At 32.7% G+C, this 23,638-nt stretch overlaps 1 protein-coding gene across 1 annotated transcript in view; it reads left to right on the top strand.

Moving 5' to 3' along the window:
• Window positions 1–23,638, top strand: part of LOC141538798 (ABC-type organic anion transporter ABCA8-like) — a 104,682-nt gene that overhangs the window by 62,537 nt on the left and 18,507 nt on the right. The window contains 7 exon segments of the mRNA XM_074260614.1: window positions 1,828–1,961; window positions 3,596–3,733; window positions 12,125–12,232; window positions 16,004–16,177; window positions 16,666–16,779; window positions 21,928–22,047; window positions 23,215–23,298. Coding sequence (XP_074116715.1) covers window positions 1,828–1,961; window positions 3,596–3,733; window positions 12,125–12,232; window positions 16,004–16,177; window positions 16,666–16,779; window positions 21,928–22,047; window positions 23,215–23,298 — 872 coding nt within the window.

Raw genomic sequence — 23,638 nt, 5'->3', positions numbered from 1 at the left:
AAGCTTGCTTGGTCATTATAATTTCAAAACATTTCAGTTTTGATTCTTTTGTTTTGGTGATTATTCTTTCCATTAAACTTGTTATAATTATTGTATCATTACATTACATATGGCATATATTGTTTTCTTGTTTCTGCTCATTTCATTTTAAAACAATTCATACATCTTGTGCTTTTCTGTATTCATCATTTCTGTGTTCACTGACTGTCTGTCCCCCATGCCTGGAATATTCTTCCTCTCCATCTCCACCTCCTGACATCCCTGGCTTCTTTCAAGTCTTAACTAAAATCCCATCTTCTACAAGAAGCTTTTCCAAATCTTTCTTAACTCTAGTGTCTTATCTCTATTGATGATTTCCAATTTATTCTTTATATAGTTTGTTGTATATAATCATTTGCATTTAGGTAGTGATATCTTTAAAAGCAGAGAATGTCTTTTGCAAAATGTTTTTGTATCTGCAGTGCTTACTTAGTATTGAGCCTGATCCTGATACATAGTAGTGCTTAACAAATGCTATTGATAGCACAGATATATGCCATGATGTTATCATATATCATGACTTATTTAGTCATTCCACTATTTGGTGGTTGCTCCCAGTCATAAAATTTTATTTCTATTTTAGACTTTTTAAAAATAAATATATAAAGTCTAATATTTTTTCTCATATCTCTATAAGTTATCTTATACAAAGAAACTATTTTGGATACTACTAATTTAATCTCATGAGACTTCTTTCCCCTAATGCAGATCACAAGCAATACATGATTTTCTACTTTATTTGATTCTTATACACTTTCTACTATTTCACTATAGTGGACACAACATGCTGTGACTTTCCTAAAATTCTCTTGTGAATACCATGTGAACAACTGGGCTCCTGAGAACCCATCAATGGTCCTTAGCTAAAAGTTAGCTTGTGGGAGAAATAAAAGATTATGTGTCTGTAATTTGTGGTGATTTCTGAGAGAATATATCCCACACAGAAGATAACAAGAAGAATTAAAGTGGTTCAGCAAAACCTTCACAGAAAAGAAGATATATTAAGTGATCTCACATTATAAAAACAAATCTGTATTTTGGAAAAGATATTATGATATGTGCTAAATGCTGAAACTGCAAGTTGGGAGGAAAAAGTAGACAACAGAAAAGACTGAGTTTCACTACTAGAAAAGTATCAGGATCATAAGGGGATTTTTACATGGAATTTTAATTCCATGAATTAGTTGGAGATAGAAAATCTCTTTTAAAACTCATATACAATGATCCAAGACATTTCCAAAACACTCATTATAGAAAATGCTATCCATATTCAGAGATAGAACTGATTAGAATCTGAATACAAAATTTTTCCCTTTCTGATGATTTTTCCCTTTTGCTCTGATTCTTCTTCCATAACATGACTTATGTAGAAATATGTTTATATGAATAACTTATATCAGATTGCTGTCTTGGGTAGGGGAGGAAGAAGGAAGAAGAAAAGAAAAATTTAGAACTCAAAATCTTATTTTTAAAATGTTGAAAAATATCTTGATATATATTTGCAAACAATAAAATAGCATTAAGTGGGGGGAAATCATAATAATTCAGAAGATTGCAATGTTGACTTGATAAATTATTTTTCACATTATTAAAACTTGAATTTTCAAAAATTTTTGATTTAAGAAACCTAGCCTATGGCATTTTAGCAGAATCTATTGCAGCTTGCACTATCATTTTTGTTATCTTAAATATAAATGGAATAATTCCTTTTGGGATGTGTAAAACTGAGTTTTACAAAAATCCATATTTTAATAATTTCCTGGTATCTTCTTCTTAACTATGTATTAGGATCTAATATTGAAGATTTTATAAATTCTCTGAAGCACCAGAATATAGTTCTGGAAATAGATGACTTTGAAAAAAGAAATGGAACAACTGACCTTTCCTACAGTGGAGCTATAATAGTATCAGGAAAAAAGGAGGTAGGTTGGTTTCTATTTCCAGTTTTTTAATCAAAGTGTTGTTTATATTATTCTGTATAAAATAGGAAGGCCATTCTCACTAATTCATATATGTCAACTAGTTTGCTTTGCAATCAAATACAAAATTCTTCACAATCTTCACTCTGTGGACAAATTACTCCATTTAGCAAATTGTTTATTTTTCTAAATTACTTTTTTAATTTTATGGTAGAAGCTATCCATTAATTTTATTGCCCAAATTTCCCAATGTAATAAAAGACAACATTTTTATAGTTTTGATATTAATGTTAAATAAAAACATGAAAACCCATCAACAAGCATCTACTAATAAAGCAAACAGCTGGTGGACTTGAGTCAGGAAGATTTGACTGACCTACCAGAAACACTTCCTAGTTATGTGATTTTCAATAAGTAATTTAATCATTGCCTGTCTTAGTTTCCTAATTTGCAAAATAAGAATAATAATAGCACCTACATCCCAGGGTTGTTGGTAGAATCAAATGAGACAATATTTGTAAAGTGCCTTAAAATGCTGTATGAATTTGTTGCTATTCAAGTCATATCTGTGATGTTTGATTCTTCATCATCCAATATGGATTTTTCTTGGCAGAGATAGTGAAGTGTTTTGCCACTTTCTTTTCCAGCTCATTTTATAGATGAGAAAACTAGACAAACATGGTTAAGTTACTTCCCCAGGATCACAAAACTACTAAGTGTCTAAAACTGTATTTAAACTCAGGTCTTCCTGACCCCAGAACTCTATCTACCCCATGCCACCTGGCAACTCTCTAAGGTTATTACAGGGGCTATTACTATTAAGCACTAACCATATGCCAGATATTGTGCTAAATGTCAGTGATTCTTATCTCTTTTACTTCAGATCATTGCTTCCCTTTTTTCATCTCCTCTCTTTCCCACCATTGTTCTCTTATTCTTATCCTTTTCTATTTCCCTATTGGATAAGTTAGATTTCTATACCAGGTTGAGAGAGAGAGAGAGAGAGAGAGAGAGAGAAAGAAAGAAAGAGAAAGAGAGAAAGAGAGAGAGAAAGAGAAAGAGAGAGTATGTGTGTAAGACAGATTTCTCTGTGTATATATCTATATATCTATATCATCTATCTATTTATCTATCTATATTTAATCAATTCTGATGAGACTAAGGCTCAAGAATTACCAGCTATTCCTTTCCGACACACATACAATCTTTATGAGTAAAATTTATTTTAAAAATATGATCTTTCAAGACTGAAGCACATAACGCTAAGATAAATGAAGTTCTACACTAGAGTGGGCATTACTATTCACTCAGTGAAGCTTAGGGACCTCATAGTCATTTGACATACATAAACTAATTTTCTAAAATGGGATGATATGCTACAATCCAAAAATCAACTCAGCCCACCTTCTATTTTTGTACTAGTTTATAAGATAAGTACATTTTCATATTTGAAAATATACTAACATTTTTAAAATGAAAAACATTAACTCACTATCCAAATTTGGGCTGCAGAGTAGTTTACTCACCTTTAGCCTAGAACATCCTGTCAATGTTTTTAAAAATATGCACATATTCTATTTGAATACTTATATTGGCTTTCTTATGATTTTGAACTAACACTTGTTTTGTTTTTTAAGGATTACAGATTTTCTCTTGTATGTAACTCCAAGAGAATAAACTGCTTTCCTGTCCTCATGAATATTGTTAGTAATGGATTACTTAGAATGTTGAACTCCTCAAAGCAAATTCATATTAAGAAAACTCTGTTTTCTTATGTAAGTATGTCATGCCTCAATTATTATTCATATTTAGTGAATAAATTTCCCCAAAAACTGAAGCTTGATACTCTATATGTGAAAATCATTTTTATTAGTTTTTATTAATGGAAAATTTTCTGAAAGGTATTTCACTTTTCTGCCTTATTAAACAAAGCATACTACTTAGAGTCATGGAAGAATTTTAACCCTACAGAGGAAATAGACATACAGAGGACAGAGACAAGACATATGGTCATCTCAAATTACAAGTAAGAAACTGAGATTCACTGACCAAGGACCCTAAAATAAGATGTTTTAAAAGTAGTTTAAAAATCTACTTTATTCCTCTTACCTTTTCCTCTCCACTGTGTTCAAAGATAGAAGGAACCTCAGAAGCTATGTAGTCTAATAGGAATTGAAGTGATTTTGTCTAAGTTCACATGACAGTAAGCAGTAGAGATGATGTCTGAAGCTAAGTTTTCTAACTTTTGAACTTGTGCTTTTTTCACTGAAACATGCTTTTTGCCATTGCATTTTCTACTATGTCATGTATCTTCTCAAAGAAAGAGGAGAATATGTTTGACCTATATCAGATGGCTTACTATCTTGGGGAGGGGAAAGAGAAAGAGAGAGGGAGAAAAATTTGTAACACAAGGTTTTGCAAAAGTGAATATTGAAAACTTGGCTCTTTCTAACAATGTTGTGATTCAAGGCAATTCCAATAGGCTTGTGATGGAAAGAGCTATTCACATCCAGAAAGAGAACTGTAGAGACTAGATGTGGATCAAAGCAGGGGATTTTTTAACTTTTTGTTGTTGTTTGCTTGTTTTTCTATTTCTCGTGGTTTTTTTTCTCTTTTGATCTGATTTTTCTTGCACAGCATGACACATATGGAAATATGTTTAGAAGAATTGCACATGTTAACCTATATCAGATTGCTTTCTGTCATTGGGAGGGAAGGGAAGGAGAAAGGGAGGAAAATTTTGGAACACAAGGTTTTGAAAAGATGAATTTTGAAATCTATCCTTGTAAGTATTTGGAAAAATTAAATAGCATTAAGAAAATAAAAAGGCAAAGGAAATAATAATAACAACCTGGGGAATGATTTAGAAAAGTTTAAGAGAAGTTGAATTCAATACTGAAATAAAGTCAATTGAGATTTTTTTTCTTTTGTATGTTTGTTTTATTTTATTTTATTTTTATTATAGCTTTTAATTTATAAGACATATGCATGGGTAATTTCTCAGCACTGACCCTTGAAAAAATTTCTGTTCCAACTTTTGCCCCCTTTCCCCCCACCCCCTCCCTAGATGACAGGTAGCACAATACATGTTAAATATGTTAATGTATATGTTAAATACAATATATGTAGACATATTTATACAGTTATTTTGCTGCACAAGAAAAAATCAGATCTAGAAAGAGAAAAAAATCTGAGAAGGAAAACAAAAATTAAAGCAAAAAAAGAAAGAGAAGAAATGCTATGTTGTGGTCTACACTCATTTCCCATAGTTCTCTATCTGAGTGTAGCTGATTCTCTTCTTTACTGAACACTTGGAACTGATTTGGATCATCTCATTGTTGAAGAGAGCCACATCCATCAGGATTGATCATCATAGGGTGCAGAGCCAAGATGGTGGAGAAGCCACAAGGAACTTTCTAAGCTCTCTTATTCCCTCACTACCAACTATTTAATTCAGCCTCAAAAATAGCGCTTGACTGGTAAAACCCATGAATATTAGAAGTACAACAACTTACCAGCCTAAGAGAATCTGGAACATTGCCAAAATAGGCTTGTCTTGAGGTAGCGGGAGTAGACCAGCACAGGGCAGGGATAGAATCGGGAGTGGGGCAGCCTCTGCGCTTGGAAGGTTTACATAGAGCTCTCTGCCATAGCCTGACTGCTTTGCTTTGGTCACAGAGTAGTGGACCAGCAGAGAAGTTGGAGCCTAGGATAGTGGATAGACTGAGGGATGCCAGAGCCTAAGAGGATCTGGCTGCAGCCACCCACAACTGGAAGTGACTCAGCACAAACCATAACACAGCTCTTCCCAGCATTCTGCAGCTAGAGGCTCTTGTTGAGGGGCAGTCACACACAGCAGGGGCACATTCCGGGTCAGCCTCTCACCTGCATAGTGAGGGGCTTGGCCTGGGGTAGTGGAATTTCCCTAGCTCAACTACTCTGCTCAGCTAGAGACACTTCTGGTTTGGTGAGGAAACAGGACAACTGTTAATACTCAAAGTGGGAGTTTGTGGGGAGGCAGTGATACTTTTGCTGCTTAACCTCTAGCCCCAAGGCAGTCACTAATCCTCACAGCAGGGCTCCTGGCAGGGCACTTATACTTCCTGGCCCTTGATACCCAGGCCTACTCACTTTCTTATGGAGCTCAAATTTCAGAACTGATAAACTAAGGAAAAAAATATTATAAGCAGCCAGGAAAAAAAATTGAAATACCAAGGTGCCACAATAAGGGTCACTCTAGATCTGGCTGCCTCTATATTAAAGGATCAAAAGCCTGGAATCTGATATTCTAAAAGGCAAAAGAAGTTGGAGTGCAGCCAAGAATAAACTACCCATCTAAGTTTAGCATTTTCTTCCATGGAAGAAGATGGACATTTAATGAAACAGATAATTACATATGTTTCTAAGGAAAAAATCAGATCTAAACAAAAAAATTGATCTCTAATCACAGAACTCAAGAGAAGCAGAAAAAGGTAAAAGGAACTCTTGAGAGCTGTATTTCTGTTGTGGATATATAATAACACTTCACGTATAATTTGATTTTGATGAAAAGGGGATAGTGTCAGAAAAAGGGAAAAAGGGAGATAAAAAGAGGGAAACTACATCCCACAAGGAGGCAAAGAAAAACTATCACATCTGAGGGAAGTTAGAGATGGTGATGAACATCGTGTGAACCTTACTCTCATCAGAATTGAGCTAAGTAAAAGGGATAAGGAAAGAAACTGTATATTGCTAAAGGATAGCATAGACAATGAAGCACTATCAATACTAAAGATATATGCACCAAGTGGTACAGCATCTAACTTCCTAAAGGAGAAGTTAAGAGAGTTGGAAGAAGAAATAGACAAGAAAACTATAATAGTGGGAGATCTCAACTTTGCACTCTCAGAATTAGATAAATCAAACCAAAAAACAAATAAGAAATTAAAGAGGTAAATAGAATATCAGGAATATTAGGTATGATAGATCTTTGGAGAAAACTGAATGGTGACAGAAAGGAGTATACTTTCTTCTCATCAGTTCATGGAACCTATACAAAAATTGACCATATATTAGGACATAAAGATCTCAAAATTAAATGCAGGAAGGCAGAAATAGTAAGTGCTTACTTTTCAGATCACGGTGCAATAAAAACTACATTCAACAAAAAGTTAGGGGTAAATAGATCAAAAAGTAATTGGAAACTAAATAATCTCACCTTAAAGAATGATTGGGTGAAACAGCAAGTTATAGGCATAATTAATAATTTCACTCAAGATAATGACAATGATGAGCCATCATACCAAAATTTGTGGGATGCAGCTAAAGCGGTAATAATGGGAAATGTTAGAGGTTTACTTAAAGAAAATAGAGAAAGAGAACATCAGTGAGTTGGGCTTGCAACTTGAAAAGCTAGAAAAGACCAAATTAAAAACCCCTAATCAAATACTAAACTTGAAATTCTAAAATTAAAAGGAGAAATTAATAATATTGAAAGTAAAAAAAAACTATTGAACTAATAAATAAAGCTAAGAGTTGGTTTTATGAAAAAACCAATAAAATAGATAAACCTTTAGTAAATCTGATTAGAAAAAGGAGAGAGGAAAATCAAATTGTGAATCTTAAACCCAATGAGGAGGAAATTAGAGAAATAATGAGTTACTTTGCCCAACTTTATGCCAATAAATTTGATAACCTAAGTGAAATGGATGACTATCTCCAAAAATATAGGCTTTCCAGATTAACAGAGGAGGAAGTAGATTGCTTAAATAGTCCCATTTCAGAAAAAGAAATAGAACAAGCTATTAATCAACTCCCTAAGAAAAAATCTCCAGGACCAGATGGATTTACATGTGAATTCTACCAAACATTCAAAGAACAATTAGCTCCAATGTTATATAAACTATTTGAAAAAATATGGAATGAAGGAGTCCTACCAAATTCCTTTTATAACACATACATGATACTGATACCCAAATCAGGTAGGTTGAAACTAGAGAAAGAAAATTATAGACCAATCTCCCTCATGGATAATGATTCTAAAATCTTAAATAAGATATTAGCAAAAAGACTACAGAAAATCATCCCCAGGATAATACATCATGATCAAGTAGGAGTGATACCAGGAATGCAGGGCTGGTTCAATATTAGGAAAACTATCAGTATAATTGCCCATATTAATAACCAAATTAGCAAAAACCATATGATCATCTCAATAGATGCAGAAAAAGCATTTGATAAAATCCAACATCCATTCCTATTAAAAACACTTGAGAATATAGGAATAAATGGACTTTTTCTTAAGATAATCAGTAGCATCTATTAAAAACCATCAGTAAGCATCATATGTACTGGGGATAAACTGCAACCATTCCCAATAAGATCAGGAGTGCAACAAGGTTGCCCACTATCACCATTACTATCCAATATTGTATTAGAAATGCTAGCTTTGATAATAAGAGTGGAAAAAGAGATTAAAGGAATTAGAGTAGGTAATGAGGAAACTAAATTATCACTCTTTGCTGATGATATGATGGTATACTTAGAGAACCCCAGAGATTCTACTAAAAAGCTATTAGAAATAATCCACACCTTTAGCAAAGTTGCAGGATACAAAATAAACCCACATAAATCATCAGCATTCTTATATGTCACTAACAAAATCCAACAATTAGAGTTACAATGAGAAATTTCATTTAAAGTAACTACCTATAGTATAAAATATTTAGGAATCTATCTGCCAAGGGAAAATCAGAAACTATATGAGCAAAACTAAAAAACACTGTCCACACAAATTAAGTTTGACCTAACCAATTGGAAAAATAGTAAATGCTGTTGGATAGGGCGAGCAAATATTACAAAGATGACAATACTACCTAAACTAATCAATTTATTTAGCGCATACCAATGAGACTCCCAAAAAACTATTTTAATGACCTAGAAAAAATAACAACAAAGTTCATATGGAAAAACAAAAGGTCAAGAATTTCAAGGGAATTAATGAAAAAAAAAAAAAAAAAAAAAAAACAAATGAAGGTGGCCTAGCTGTACCAGATCTAAAATTATATTATAAAGCAGCAGTTACCAAAACCATTTGGTACTGGCTAAGAAATAGACTAGTTGATCAGTGGACTAGGTTAGGTACAAAGGACAAAATCATCAATAACTCTAATAACCTTGTGTTTGACAAACCCAAGGACCCCAGCCTTTGGGATAAGAACTCAATGCTTGACAAAAATTTCTGGGAAAATTGGAAATTAATATGGCAGAAACTAGGCATTGACCCACACTTAACACCATACACCAAGGTCAGGTCAAAATGGGTTCATGACCTAGGCATAAAGAATGAGAGTATAAATAAGTTAGAGGTACATAGGATAGTTTATCTCTTAGATCTGTGGAAGAAGAATGAATTTATGTCCAAAGAAGAACTAGAGATCATTATTGATCACAAAGTAGAAAACTCTGATTATACCAAATTGAAAAGTTTTTGTACAAACAAAACTAATTCAGACAAGATAAGGAGGGAAACAATAAACTGGGAAAACATTTTTACAGTCAAAGGTTCTGATAAAGGCCTCATTTCCAAAATATATAGAGAATTGACTCTAATTTATAAGAAATCAGGCCAATTTCCAATTATTATGAACAGATGAAGAAACTGAAAGTATTTCTAGTTATATGAAAAGATGCTCCAAGTCATTATTAATCAGAGAAATGCAAATTAAGACAACTCTGAGATACCACTACACATCTGTCAGATTGGTTAGAGTTGACAGGGAAAGATAATGCAGAATGTTGGAGGGGATGTGGGAAAGCAGGGACACTGATATATTCTTGGTAGAATTGTGAATAAATCCAGCCATTCTGGAGAGCAATTTGGAACTATGCTCAAAAAGTTATCAAACTGTGCATACCTTTAACCTAGCAGTGTTACTACTGGGCTTATATCCCAAAGAGATCTTAAAGAAGGGCAAGTGACCTGTATATGCAAGAATGTTTGTGGTAGCCCTCTTTGTGGTGGCCAGAAACTGGAAACTACATGGATGCCCATCAACTGGAGAATGGCTGAATAAATTGTTGTATATGAATATTATGGAATATTATTGTTGTGTAAGACATGACCAGCAGGATGATTTCAAAAAGGCCTGGAGAGACTTACATGAACTGATGCTGAGTGAAATGAGCAGGACCAGGAGCTCATTATATACTTCAACAATAATACTATATGATGATCAATTCTGATGGATGTAGCCATTTTCAACAATGAGATGAATCAAATAAGTTCCAATAGAGCAGTAATGAACTGAACTACACTCAGCGAAAGAACTCTAGGAGATAACTATGAACCACTACATAGAATTCCCAATCCCTCTAATTTTGTCCGCCTGCATTTTGGATTTCCTTCACAGACTAATTGTACACTATTTCAAAATCCTATTCTTTTTGTACAGCAAAACAACTGTTTGGACATGTATACATATATTGTATTTAATTTATTCTTTAACATATTTAACATGTATTGGTCAACCTGCCATCTTGGGGGGGTGAGGGGAAAAATTAGAACAAAAGGTTTGGCAATTGTCAATGTTTTAAAATTACCCATGCATATATCTGGTAAATAAAAACTATTAAAATATTTTTTAAAAAAGTGAGGGATCATACAGTATTAACAGCTATGTTAGAAAATATTCCAAAATCAGAAATGATTAAATTAATGCAAATTTAAAAAAAAAAAAGGATTGATCATCATATAGTATTATTGTTGAAGTGTATAATGATGTCCTGGTTCTGCTCATTTCACTTAGCTTTAGTTTATGTAAGTCTTTTCAACTCTTTCTGTATTCATCTAGCTGGTCATTTCTTACAGAAAAATAATATTCCATAACATTCATACACCACAATTTATTCAGCCATTCTCCAACTGATGGACATCCATCCAATTTCCAATTTCAATCCACTACAAAAATTCCTGCCACAAACATTTTTGCACATATGGGTCCCTTTCCCTTCTTTAAGATCTCTTTGGGATATAAGCCCAGTAGTTACACTGCTGGATAGTTTGATAACTTTTTGAACATAACAAATTGCTCCCCAGATTGGTTGAATACATTCACAATTCCACCAACAATGTATCAGTGTCCCAATTTTCCCACATACTCTCCAACTTCATCATTATCTTTTCCTACCATCCTAACCAATCTTAAAGGTGTGTAGTGGTATCTCAAAGTTGTCCTAATTTGCATTTCACTAATCAATAGTGATTTATAGTACCTTTTCATATGACTAGAAATAGTTTCAATTTCTTAAACTGAAAATTGTTCATATTCTTTGACCATTTATCAATTGGAGAATGGCTTGATTTCTTATGAGATTTTTTTAAAATAGGAGAACTCCAAGTCATTGGAATTATGTTCAAATCTCAGCTCTGCCATTTGTTACTGAGTCACATTGGTCAAATCATTTAACCTTGATAATTTGATACCTTGATAATTATTTAACCTTGATAATAACCTTGTGAGTTTCTTTAATTTAACTAAAATGGGGGGATGAGACTTGTCTAGTTATTTTTGTTCGTGTCTGATGCTTCATGACTTTATATGGTGTTTTCTTGGCAAAAATACTAGACTAAATTGCTATTTTCTTCTCCAACTCATTTTCTAGATGAGGACCTCAGACACTTACTACTTTGTGACTTTTCTAAACTTTTCCAAATTTACTTAACCTTGTTTACCTCAATTCCCTTATCTGTAAAATAATCTGGAGAAGAAAGTGGCAAACCACTCCAATATCTTTGCCAAAAAAAAAACCAAAGTGGGTCATGGAGAGTCAAACAAAATTGAAATAACGTGTTTTGTGTAGTAGTTGCTCTTTATAGTAAACTAGATTTCAACCCCTCTATTACTAGTAGCAAATCTTGAAAAGGAGCTTTATGGAGATAATCTGCTAGTAAAGTTCTCTGAAACTAGGCTCAACCATCATGTCACCCCACTTGCAAAGATTTTTCCAGCTTAGTTATATGTGCCAGAGTTTTGTTCTTTATAGCTTTAGGATTACAGATCACAATGACAGTTTTAGCTTAAATACATCATTAACCGCAGAAAATTTACTTTCTTTTTGTTCATAATTTTTTTATTTTAATTTTTTATATTGTTTTGACTTACAGCATTTATTCTTCTCTCTTTCAGAATGCTGAGCCCAGTTCAATGACTAATTCAGATACAGATTTGTTCTTGATATTGGCAACAACCAGTCTTTCTCCTTATTTCTCAATGAGCAGCATCATTGATTACAAAGTAAGAAAAAGTCTTTGAAGTAAACTTACTTTAATAAAGTAACTTTAGTAACTACTTTAATAACTCACCGACACACACACACACACACACACACACACACACACACACAAACACAAATTAGTTTTCCCCTTGAACGATGTAGGGATGTTAACATGAATACCATTTAATTCAGTTCCTATGTATATTTTTCCCTTCTGGGTACTTAATATTGCTTGAAACAAATGAGAGAGTCCATTATGCATCATATTGTTTTGATGCAGAAGAGATATAAAGTAATTAATTGTGATTGATACAATTTGGAGCAGGATGACAGCCAGAGAGGTATCAAAGGAATAAATATCATAAATACAGAAATTCCTGAGTAGACAAATTCACTAAAGAGAAGAACAAGGAAGAAAAACTTATAGTAGGATAAAGGAGAAGATATCCTTCCTTCAGCACAATCCAAAAAATAATATATTGTTTCAAATAAATGCAGTATTATTGACAGGACAATGTCAGAAACTGCGAGCAATGAAGAAACAGTAATGAAAAAATTGACATAAATTAGTAAAAAAAAAAAAAAATCCACTTTAGCCATCTATTATCATTAAAAAACCTTCACCACTATAAAAAAGGAGCAACCTAAAAATATAGGAACTAGAGACATTATTATTTACACTTTACACTTTATGAAATTGAAACCTCAACCTATTAAATATCTTGCTTCAGGTCACATATTTGGACTTTAAGTTCACTGTTCTTTCTACTACACTATTTTCATGACCCAAAAATTTTATTGTACAATTAAAGTAGAGGAAGTTAAAGGGTACTAGAATAGAATACTGGCTTTGGAATCAGGGGGGCCTGAGTTCAAATCCAGCCTCAAACACTTGAGACTAGTTATGTGATCCCAGATAAGTAATTTAACCACAACTTCCTTTCACCACTCAAATGAAAGGAAATTTATGGAAACTTAATTGGGGTCATGAATGCAAATATGGATGGATCCCTCATCTTCAGAACTTAAGGAAGAGAGGCATAGTTGAGTTTGTAGATATCTGTGCAAGAAGTATACTCACAAAGAAATTAAAAATATGAAAAACTTTGTAGGAAATATCTTTATCTACATTTTTGTTGTTATTGTTTATCTGTAGTAAATTTGGTTAATTTTTTCAATTTTGGTGTCAATTGTGAAAAGAACAATAATATATTCAAATTGTCTGGGCATATTGCAATTATTTTGGGGGAGGATTGTTTTTAAACGTTTAAACAGATTTGTGATTTTTATCAATTCAGGAAATATGTACCATAAGTCATAACTGACTCTTTCTGACTCTATTTGGAATTCCTTGACATAGATACTAGAATTGTTTGCATTTCTTTCTGCAATTGATTTTACAAATGAGGAAACTGAGGCAAATTGGGTTAGGTGATTTGCTTCAAGATCGAGTGACTTACAACTAGTAAGTATCTGAGTCTGTATCTGAAGATGAGTCTTCCTGTCTTCAGGTTGATTTACTGTATCATGTATCTGTTCAAGAGTTTTTTCCAAAGATATATTACAATTTACTCATGTCAGTCTATTTGATGAGACTCTTATTCAAGTCTTCCCCAAAGCTTATTACAGGGAATCTAACCAACTTTCTGATGGTCTTCCTTACTTTCTCCTGACATTGTTTGGGTATTAGTGGACTATTCTGGTGTCCACATATCATCCTTCATCCTTTATATGGGATCAGCCCAAGTCTTCTACCATATGTTTTCTTGAAGATGATTTTACTATCATTCTTCAGAGTTCTTCCTTATTTGTATGTTGCAGCCAATTCAGACCTAACATAAGTCACTCCCTTGCTTTTTGTCTCATAATTATTTTTAGTTTCTCAGAGATAGTTGTCTTTGTTGCCTTGCTGCTACATGAGCAACATTAAGTGAATATTAACATTGAAAAAGTTAGCTTTTGTTCTCATGGGAAGCTTAGTGTCAATAAAAAAGATTAACACTACAATTGACCTATATGCTTACCATCTCATATATACAGAATATGAGAATTTTTTGGTTTAAGACATGGTGTCTTCCTCTCCATGATTTATTTATTTATTTACTTAAACTTATTTTTGACTAGATAAAAGAAAAGATTCTTTGCCTCAATTAATACTTAACCTTAATCACTGAATGGGTACAGCCTCAGTCAAACTGAGAAGACTTTATCTTAAAAAAGCCAAGGGCTCCCATTGCATCCAGGGCCATCTCTAGTATCCTGATCTGTATCTGGTCACTAGACTCAGATTGTTCTGAGGAGAAAGTGAGGCAGGTGACTTTGTACAGCCCTCACTCAATTAAATCCAATTCACTCACATGTCATGGCATCAACTCCCTGATGTCATGATCCTCTTAAAGAACAAAAGACACACAATAGCAACAAGATAAGAGCTATCTACCCATGTTGTCTTTAGCTTTCATTGACATCAATCTTTCATTTTTAATTTTAGAATTTAAGATTGTATAAGTCACACAAGGAAGGAATGACTTCTACTACATTTGAAGTCAGAACAATCTGGTTTCGAATACTAGTTCTGCTATTCTCTACTTGTATGAGGTAGGGTCAAATCACTTAATTTTTCTGGGTCTAAGTTTTCTATTTTAAAAAAAGTGAGACTAGATGACCTCTAGAATACTTTTCTAACATTATTTACAATACTATACCATTTTTAAAAATTCTTTCTTCGTTACTTGCCTCATTGCTTCACAATTTAAAAAATCTTAATTGGCCAATGAATTGGCTATCAATCCTCATCAATCTCTTTAAACAACTTATCTCTTAAATAACTTTCCCTCAAAGAAATAGCTTATATTTGTAGCATCAGAATTTAATTCTTTAAATTTAATTCCCTTTAAAGACAATTTCATTTGCAATATTTTAGGGCACAGGATTCTCCCTGTCCTTTCTCTGGGTGCTTGGAAATATGCCCTTCTAAAATTTAAGATGCACATCAGACTAGCCTGGCTTTTCCTTTATCTTTAATTAATTCAGAATTAGATTGGTCAGTTTCTTCAACATTCTCATGATTTTAACTTTAACAACCAATTGCTCCATTTTGCAAATTGTCAGAGGTATAGTTCAGAGATTTAAAACTAAAAGAAGTTTAATAGACTGTTGAGCCCAATCCCCTCATTTTAAAAATGAAATTGAGGTATATAAGAGATTAAATTACTTTCTCAGGGTCACACATCGAGTCTGGGTTGGATTTTGAACTTTTTTTTATTAATTGTAGGCAGCTATATAACATAGTAGATAGAGTGCCAGTTCTAGAGTTAAAAAGACTCCACTTTCAGAGACCAAATCTGGCCTCAGAAACTTATTATTGTGTAAACCTAGGAAAGTCACTTAACCGTTTCCTCATCTGTAAAGTGAGTTGGAGAAGGAAATGTCAGGACAAACTTATATTCCTTGATTTAAACTCAATAGTTTAACTCCTTCATTGCAACATTTGTAAAATATATGCATTCTTAGCTTTCTTTGTTGCTTCATTTTTTAAAAAAAATTAGGAGCTAGAATGACCTAAATTCAAATACTTAACTTCAGTCCACCTCAGATTGGTGAAACTCACATAATGGAGATAATAATGGCATCCATCTCCCGGGATGGTTGTGAGAAAAAAAAAAAGAGAGAGAGAGAGAAAACATTCATAAAGTGCTTTGAAAAACTTAAAGTTTAAAAGAAATTTAAATTTTTTTTAAAAATCTTACATTTCAACTTCACTTAATTCCTCTTTTATTTTTTTAAACTAGATAAAAGCTCAAATGCAACTAAGGATTTCAGGCCTTTACCCTTCAGCATACTGGTGTGGGCAAGCACTGGTAGACATTCCCTTGAATTTCGTGATTATTTTTTTAATATATGCAATTGTATACTTTATAAACTGGGGCTTCTACACAATGGACATTGGAATCCTATTTCCTGAGGTAAGTTTTTTTTTTAATCTTAAAAGTTCTTTATTCAAAAAATGTGGAACTTCTCTATTTTAAGGAAAGTCCCCAGGTGAAATATATCTTCATTCCTCTCCAGGATCCAGTCTTGACTCTGAAATTTCTTCTGCAATATCTCACAAAGGGTATCTTCTTTCATTCCCTTGATTACCCTTCCTGCTTTTCAGCTCCCTTTGTTTATGTAATGTCTTCTCCTTTTAGAATATAAGCTCCTTAAGGACAGAAATTATCTCTCTTTCTACTTGTATCCTATTTTTATTCCAGGACTAAAACACAATATGCTTAATGAATGCTTGTGGACTTGACTAGAATTGATGAGAAATAATATTTTATATTATTCTGTAATATTCTCATAAATCAAAGAACATCCAAAAATTCTTATTCATCACTGAATTTGTGAATCTTGAAGATTTGTGATTTCTTGGAAAATATCTGAGCTCAGTGGCAATTTCCTTTGCTTCCAGATCATCTGTATTATTGGTTATGCAGGCTCAAGTGTCTTCTTCACATATGTGATTTCATTCATTTCTAAAAAAGGAAGAAAAAATAGTGGCATCTGGTCTACTTGCTTCTTTATTGTAAGTATTTATGTATAATGAATATTCATGTTCTAAAATATTGATGTAAAATTAAAGGTAATCTATTTTATCCTTCAAAGGAATTTTTGATGGAATTAAAATTATGGTGGAAAATGCTATTTACTTATATATTATGTTCACAGTCTGCTTATTTCTGCCTATACCTTTTTCTGTGTCTATCCTTGGACATTTCTTTCCCCCCCCTTCAATTCATTTGAAAATATACAAATTACTTATATCTAATTGTATAAAATGACTCCATTTTGATATATAATCTACAAATCTGTCTTAATGATTTGAGTTGTTACAATACTCAAAGGAGGGCAGGTAGGTACTAGTATAGTGCATAATGTGCTGAGCTTGGGTCAGGAAAAATCATCTTTCAGAGTTCAAATCCAATCTTAGACACTTAATGAGCTGTGTAGCCTGAATAAGTCATGTAACTTTATTTGCTTCAATTTCCTCATCTAAAAATGAGACAGAGAAGGAAATGTCAAATCATGCTAATATCTCTGCCAAGAAAACCCTAAATGGGGTCACAAAGAGTTGGACATGACTGAACAACAGCAATAATAATATTCAGAGGTCTCTGAAAAATATTGCTGTTAGGATTCTTACAAGGTGCTAAGTCACTGGAATGAATAGAGACAATAATTATCTAATTCAGTATGATTGATCTGATCCTACAAGGAGATGTTATGGGACAGAACTTGAAACAAGGTATTTATGTACTTAGTTGACACCTTTAAAGGAGTTCATATCTTTAAAGGAGTTCATACCTTTAAAGGAGTTCGCTCATTGATTCACACATTAGACTTCACAACTTTAGAGAGCATATAAAAGGACAAGCCCACTGGCAGGAGAGTCAGAGTCAGGATTCAGTCAAGGAGGGAACTTAGGGAGAGGACTTTGGAAGATTCACAACTAGGATTGATTTCCGGGAGAGTCACAAGGCAGAAACCCACAATCCCATACTCTTGGAGATTCAGAGGGAAGATCCATTCCCATTTCCATGTTTGTGCTGGCTGGAAACATTCGGACAAGAGCTCTCAGGAACCAAGGAGAGAAGTAGGCTTCCAGAGAACTAGCCGAGCCTCAAGTGAAAGAGAAAGGATTTTGAAAGAGACAATAAAGGAGTTGGACTTTAACTCCTGGCTGCATTTTGGGATTATTGAACTTAACTGAAACTAAGGCTGCCTCCAGAAGCTTCCCAAGGTATCTGCTCACAGAGAACGATTACAATTTAGACAAGAAAACATTACACATTGTCATTAACTTCACTTTGGTTCTACAATAGAGAATGAATAGAAATACCCAACACATCAGATCATTCCTACCTCTAGTTTCACTATTTGGAAAAGTACCCCTTTATTTGTAATTGTAGCAGGAATAGAACAAGTGTAAAAAAGGGATGCTGCTTTACTAGAAGGAAGTCAATCAAATGTTGGACCTGGAAGTAAAATGACCTGGGTTCAAATACTTAACCTCAGTTCACCAGGATTCTTCATCTGTAAAATGGAGATAACAATGGTACCCACTTCCCAGGTTGGCTTAAGAAGAAAATAAGAAAATATTCACAAAATATTTTGCAAAACTTAAAGTACTTTATGAATGCTATTCATTCTAATTCTATCAAAGGTATCAACAATATTCAATTTTGTGAAATTAAATTATTAAATAATATTAAATGATTTTTCATCTTGATTAAACTTTCAAGTCAGGCTAATAGCTATCAATTCTTTCTCTGCCATCTATAAATATATGCCATTTGCTTATCCTCAAAAAAAAAGTCATTTGAACACAAACCATTAACTCAAGTTCTCATTCTAAATCTCTTCTCTATTTCACAGTTAAACTGCCTTAAAAACTATCTATTCCTCTTGCTTCCACTTCTCTATCATATATAAACTTGTATCTTGGCTTCTGACCATATAACTTAAATGTAACTATTCTCCCCTAAGTTTATCAGTAATTTTTTTGAAAAATAAATTTTATTAATATCTTATGTTTTTGCCACCCAAATCTCCCAGTGTATCCCTCTTCCTCTTCAAAAGATTATTTTTTTTCTAATAAAGAATTTTAAAACTAGCCAACATATCAAAAAATGTCTAACATATAATGTTTACATCCATCATCTCCTACTATCATGTCACTTCCAAAGGACCAAGTTTGGCCATTTTAATTTCAAAGCATCCAATTTCTGATATATTTCTTTTTCTAATTTTTTTTAATCAGACCATTTTAATCAGACCAAACTGATAAAAAGAAGTATATATAGAATGGTTTTACATATATATACCTATTTTTGTCTAGTGGTAGTCATCTCTAAGGTGAGGGGAGGGAAATAGAGAGAAGAATAACAAATAAAAAAATAAATAAATAAATAAAAATAAAAATCTGCATGATAACTTTTTTGTATATTTGGAAGGAATAGCAATTTATACATGGTAGATTTGTAAGTTCCTGTACAAGCATCTTTTTCAATTATTGTACTATGGAAATTCTTATTTTGTTCTGTGAATTTCTTCTGTTCACTTCATTCTTCATAATTTCATGCATCTTTCAAATAGTCCAAAAATTCTTATATTGTTTCTTCTCATTCTGTTCTTCAGATCAATTATTTTTCTAATGAGGTATTTCTGATTCCTTTTTAGTTTTTCTAGTTTTATTATTTCTTGGTTACTTATGTCATTTGATTTATTTTGCTTAATTCTAATTTTCAAGAAGTGATTTTCTTCCTTAAGATTTCAAACCTCTTTTTTTCCAATTGGTTAACTTTTCATAATTTTCTTACATTGCTTTTATTTTTCCCTAATTTTTCTTCAATTTCCTTTATTTAATTTTGAATTCCTTTTTCAATCATTCTAAAACTCTTTTTGGTCTTGTTAACACTTAATGTTACTCTTTGAAATGAGTGAAGTTTTTTGGTTTTTTTAGCCTCCCTGTCTTCTGAATATGAATCCAGATCTTTTACAATAAAATATCTCTCTATGTTTGGCTTCTTTCTTCTTTGCTTATTCATTTTTATTTGGTTTTATATTTTTTACCAGCTTATTATTATAATCAGTTTTTAGTCCCAAATTTTAGGTAGTATTACTCTAGTCCTTACTGTTACTTTCTGAATTCTGTACAGCAGCTCAATCTCAAGGATTCCACTCCTTCTTTAAGCCACTCTTAGGGCCCCCAACTACACTGTCCCAAAAACATTCTTTCTCCCTGGAGAATATAATCTCATATTCTCCATAGCCATAAGCTCACTCCTCTACTGCCTACAACCACAGTTGGGAATCACATCCAGTCAAATCGAGGCCTGGATTCTAGAAACAGTTGGGTTTCTTCATCTTTCTCACTCAATCTTCTGCTGTTCTTTATGAGATAAAAAAGTTCATGAAGTGAAGGTTCCTGAGGCTGTGAATTGAAAACTTGGGAGGTGAAATTTCTTGAGGCTTGAGCTGCTCCCTAACAGAGTTGCTCTAGAGCCTGTTGTTTTTTGATTCAATAGAATTGGCCTGGAAGTATCTGCACCTCACTCAAGTCAAACCTCAGCTTCTGGAGGTCCTATCTTTTCTGAGGTACTCTCAAATGGTTTTAGGAGAACAACTGCTTTATTGATTTATTTTTACTGTTCTACATACATTTTGGGTGATTTTTTTTTGTCTTTTTTTGGAGGAAATCTCAAAAGTCTAGAAATTTCTGACCTACTCTGACATCTTTTCAGAATGCCCCTGATGTTCCTATATGTTACAGTTTGCATCAGTTCATATAGGTACTATATCTCCTTTCTGAGTTCATATGGTAGGTAACTGCTGCCAAATTTTATCTGTCTCATGAAGAAATTATATCGACAAGAAAAATTTGAACTTTATTATTATGCTTAAACAGTCTCAAATTGCAGATTTTTAAAAAATTTAAATGAAGAATATGATTCTAATAAGATTTCTAAAAGATTAAAAATACATTAGAGTGACAGAGAAATAATTCTTTTACATAATGTCCCTTTTTATATATATAAAAGAAGATACATAATTTCATGATCTTTCAATATTATAAAAGTTGAAAAAATTAAAATCATAATAGAATATAAGAAAAATTTAATTCAATCTCAGACTTTTTGGTAAACTAAATCAGATAATAGATTAAATTATATTTAGAGAGTTCATAAGTAGGCTGATGGGAGGTTGGCATTGGGGATTTACATGTCATCAATATAACCATGAACAGCAGCATCAAAGGCATCCTTTCTCTTACAATTAAGTTACAGTTAGCTAAAGAAGCTAACAAATAACTAAATCATTTTAGGACATCACACTTCCCTTTGAATTTAACCAAAGACATCAGTCTTCCTTTCACATTATTATTCTAGAAGTCAGGTTTTGATCAGATGAGATTAATATTAACAGAATACAGGCTTCTAGTTATCTAAAAGTTGTGGAAGGAATGGTCCAGAGCCCTGAATAATGAAATGAATAAAAAGGAATAAAAAGCTGCAATAACTAGTCTTTCTGTGATTTTTTGTATTTTTGTGGCCATTGTAGCATAGTAATATAATAGAATATTACATTCACATGCCAAAACTTATTTAACCATTTAACAGTTAGTAAACATCAATCTTCTTTCCAACTCTTTGCTAGCAAAAACACAAAACAAAACAAAACAAAAACCACTGCTGGATATGTTAGAATTCAGCACAGCATATATTTTGAAAGGCACCAGAGAGTGCTGGATAAAGCTATCCTAGAACAAGGGATATTTGGGTTCAAGTTCTGTTGCCAAAACTTGGCTGTGTGACTAAAGGCAAGTAATTTAAACTCCCAAAACTGCAGGAATATAGAGAAAATAAAAAAGAAGTTAGAAACTACATAAAAGCCAGGAGGTTTAATACAATGCTGAGTTTGGAATATAAAAAGTAGGCTTAGTTTGACTGTAAAATAGCATGTAAATAGAGAGAAAGTGAAATAAATTTGGACAAATGGAAGCTAGAGGTTGGAAGATATTAAATACCAAATTCAGACAATATTCACTACAAAATGGTGTGTGAGCTAAAGAGGGGGCCATAAGAAAAAGAAAAACTTAAAGTATGAAAGTAACCTAAAACTAACTAAAGTGACTCAAACTTTCTGTTCATATCTCTATGAAATTTTCTTACAGGCTTCCATGTTCATATTTATCTTTATTCAATCAAGTAACTCTAAACTAGTTAACACACTTTGTTGCACTGCATTTATACCTTTCTTCACCATGTTTGGATGCACAATGCTGATTTTGGAGGTAAGTACTAGACATGTCCCAATGTCACTGTATATGTTGTTATTTGAATAAGCTTTGTGTCTCAGTGAAAACCACTGCAAAAGGTGCTGTCCAACTCTGACTGGATTTTAAAAACAGGAGAAAGTAGGAGATCCCAGAGTTGACACAACATGTGGTAAGAAATTAATAAATATTTTTGACTAGTTTAGAGTACGATTCTTTTACTCTCTTGCAAGAGACTGTTTATAAACTAGTAGGAGGAAAGTTCTGTTTCTTTTTTCTGGTTGAGGGAAAGAATTATACTTCCCCTCCACACATTGATGCCTCAGTAGACTAAATGCACTCAGGTGTACCAATAACTGACTCTCTATAGTAATTGCTCTTAACTTGGTACCTATGAACTATCTTTTTAAAAATATATTTAAATGACTATATGTGAATAATATTGCTTTCTTATAATCCTATATATTTTAATTTATATATTTAAAAACATTAAGAGAAGAAGGGGTCCATAGGTTTCTCCAGACTGCCAAAGAGGTTCATGATATGAAAAAGGTGAAAAAACTCTAAGAACCCTTGCCCTCTAGGGTCATGGAGGGGAATGCAAGTTCCTGGGAGAATAATTAGCCAGCTACTTGATGTGATTTTGATGACAGCAGGAAATATCCCTTGCCCAGAAATATATCCCCTCATACTAGCTTACTTATATCTGAAATTCTACAAAATGAAATATATTTATTTATAATAACATTTATTATTTTTAAGAGATACAAGTGTCTTTGAAACAGAAGTATCTTAATTAGCTCTTAACTTATTCATTATTATTCATGGACTTATTTGGCATTCATAATCCCAGTGAAAAGAAGTTGGGAATCTTTTTTCTACTTAAGTATAGATAGAAAGGAGAAAGATGGATCTCTTCCTTTCTGGGAAAAGGAGGGCTGTGCCAAGGAAGAAAATGGGAACAGAAAAAAGCATTTGGGAAAGCAAATCTCTAGTAGTCAAAACTGCAATAAAAATCAAAGAATTTGAGAGTCAAGTATAGACTGTGAAAAGAGGAACAAAGAAGATAATAGCCTTTTATCTCTATTCTTAAGAAATATCTACACCTTGACAAACAAAAGGAAATTATGGATTTATTTAGATACAATCAATGACATAAATATAATTATGATTTTCTTTTGGCAGGTCAACTATATGTATTACAGGAAATTTTATATGATGAATGAAGAGAATAAAATTGATGAAAATGTGCTCTTCATAGTTCTCATAGTAAGAATACTTTTCCATTTGGATATGTGTGTATTAAGGGTGATTGGTCTCATTTTACCTGACCTGATCTATAAGATTTTAAAAGGCAGGATTTTAGACTTGCCAAATGTAAATTTATGTTTGGGAATGTATTTGTATAAACATCACTGTTGAGTAATCTATTTGTAAATGTAGAATGTTTTGAAATAATTATTTAGAAAAAAGTCTTCAGAAGTCTTTGATGCTATGATGTTTTTCTTTTTTTCTTGTACTACTGATTGATGCTTGCTCTTTGGTGATATTAATCCAATTTGAGGAGTATAAAACCTGAAACAATTTTTTGTAAAGATTTCATAATTTT

Source organism: Sminthopsis crassicaudata, chromosome 4 (assembly GCF_048593235.1).
Source record: "Sminthopsis crassicaudata isolate SCR6 chromosome 4, ASM4859323v1, whole genome shotgun sequence".
Classification (NCBI taxonomy): Eukaryota; Metazoa; Chordata; class Mammalia; order Dasyuromorphia; family Dasyuridae; genus Sminthopsis; species Sminthopsis crassicaudata.
The sequence above is the reverse complement of the archived record's forward strand: the minus strand, read 5'-3'. Positions and strand labels throughout refer to the sequence as shown.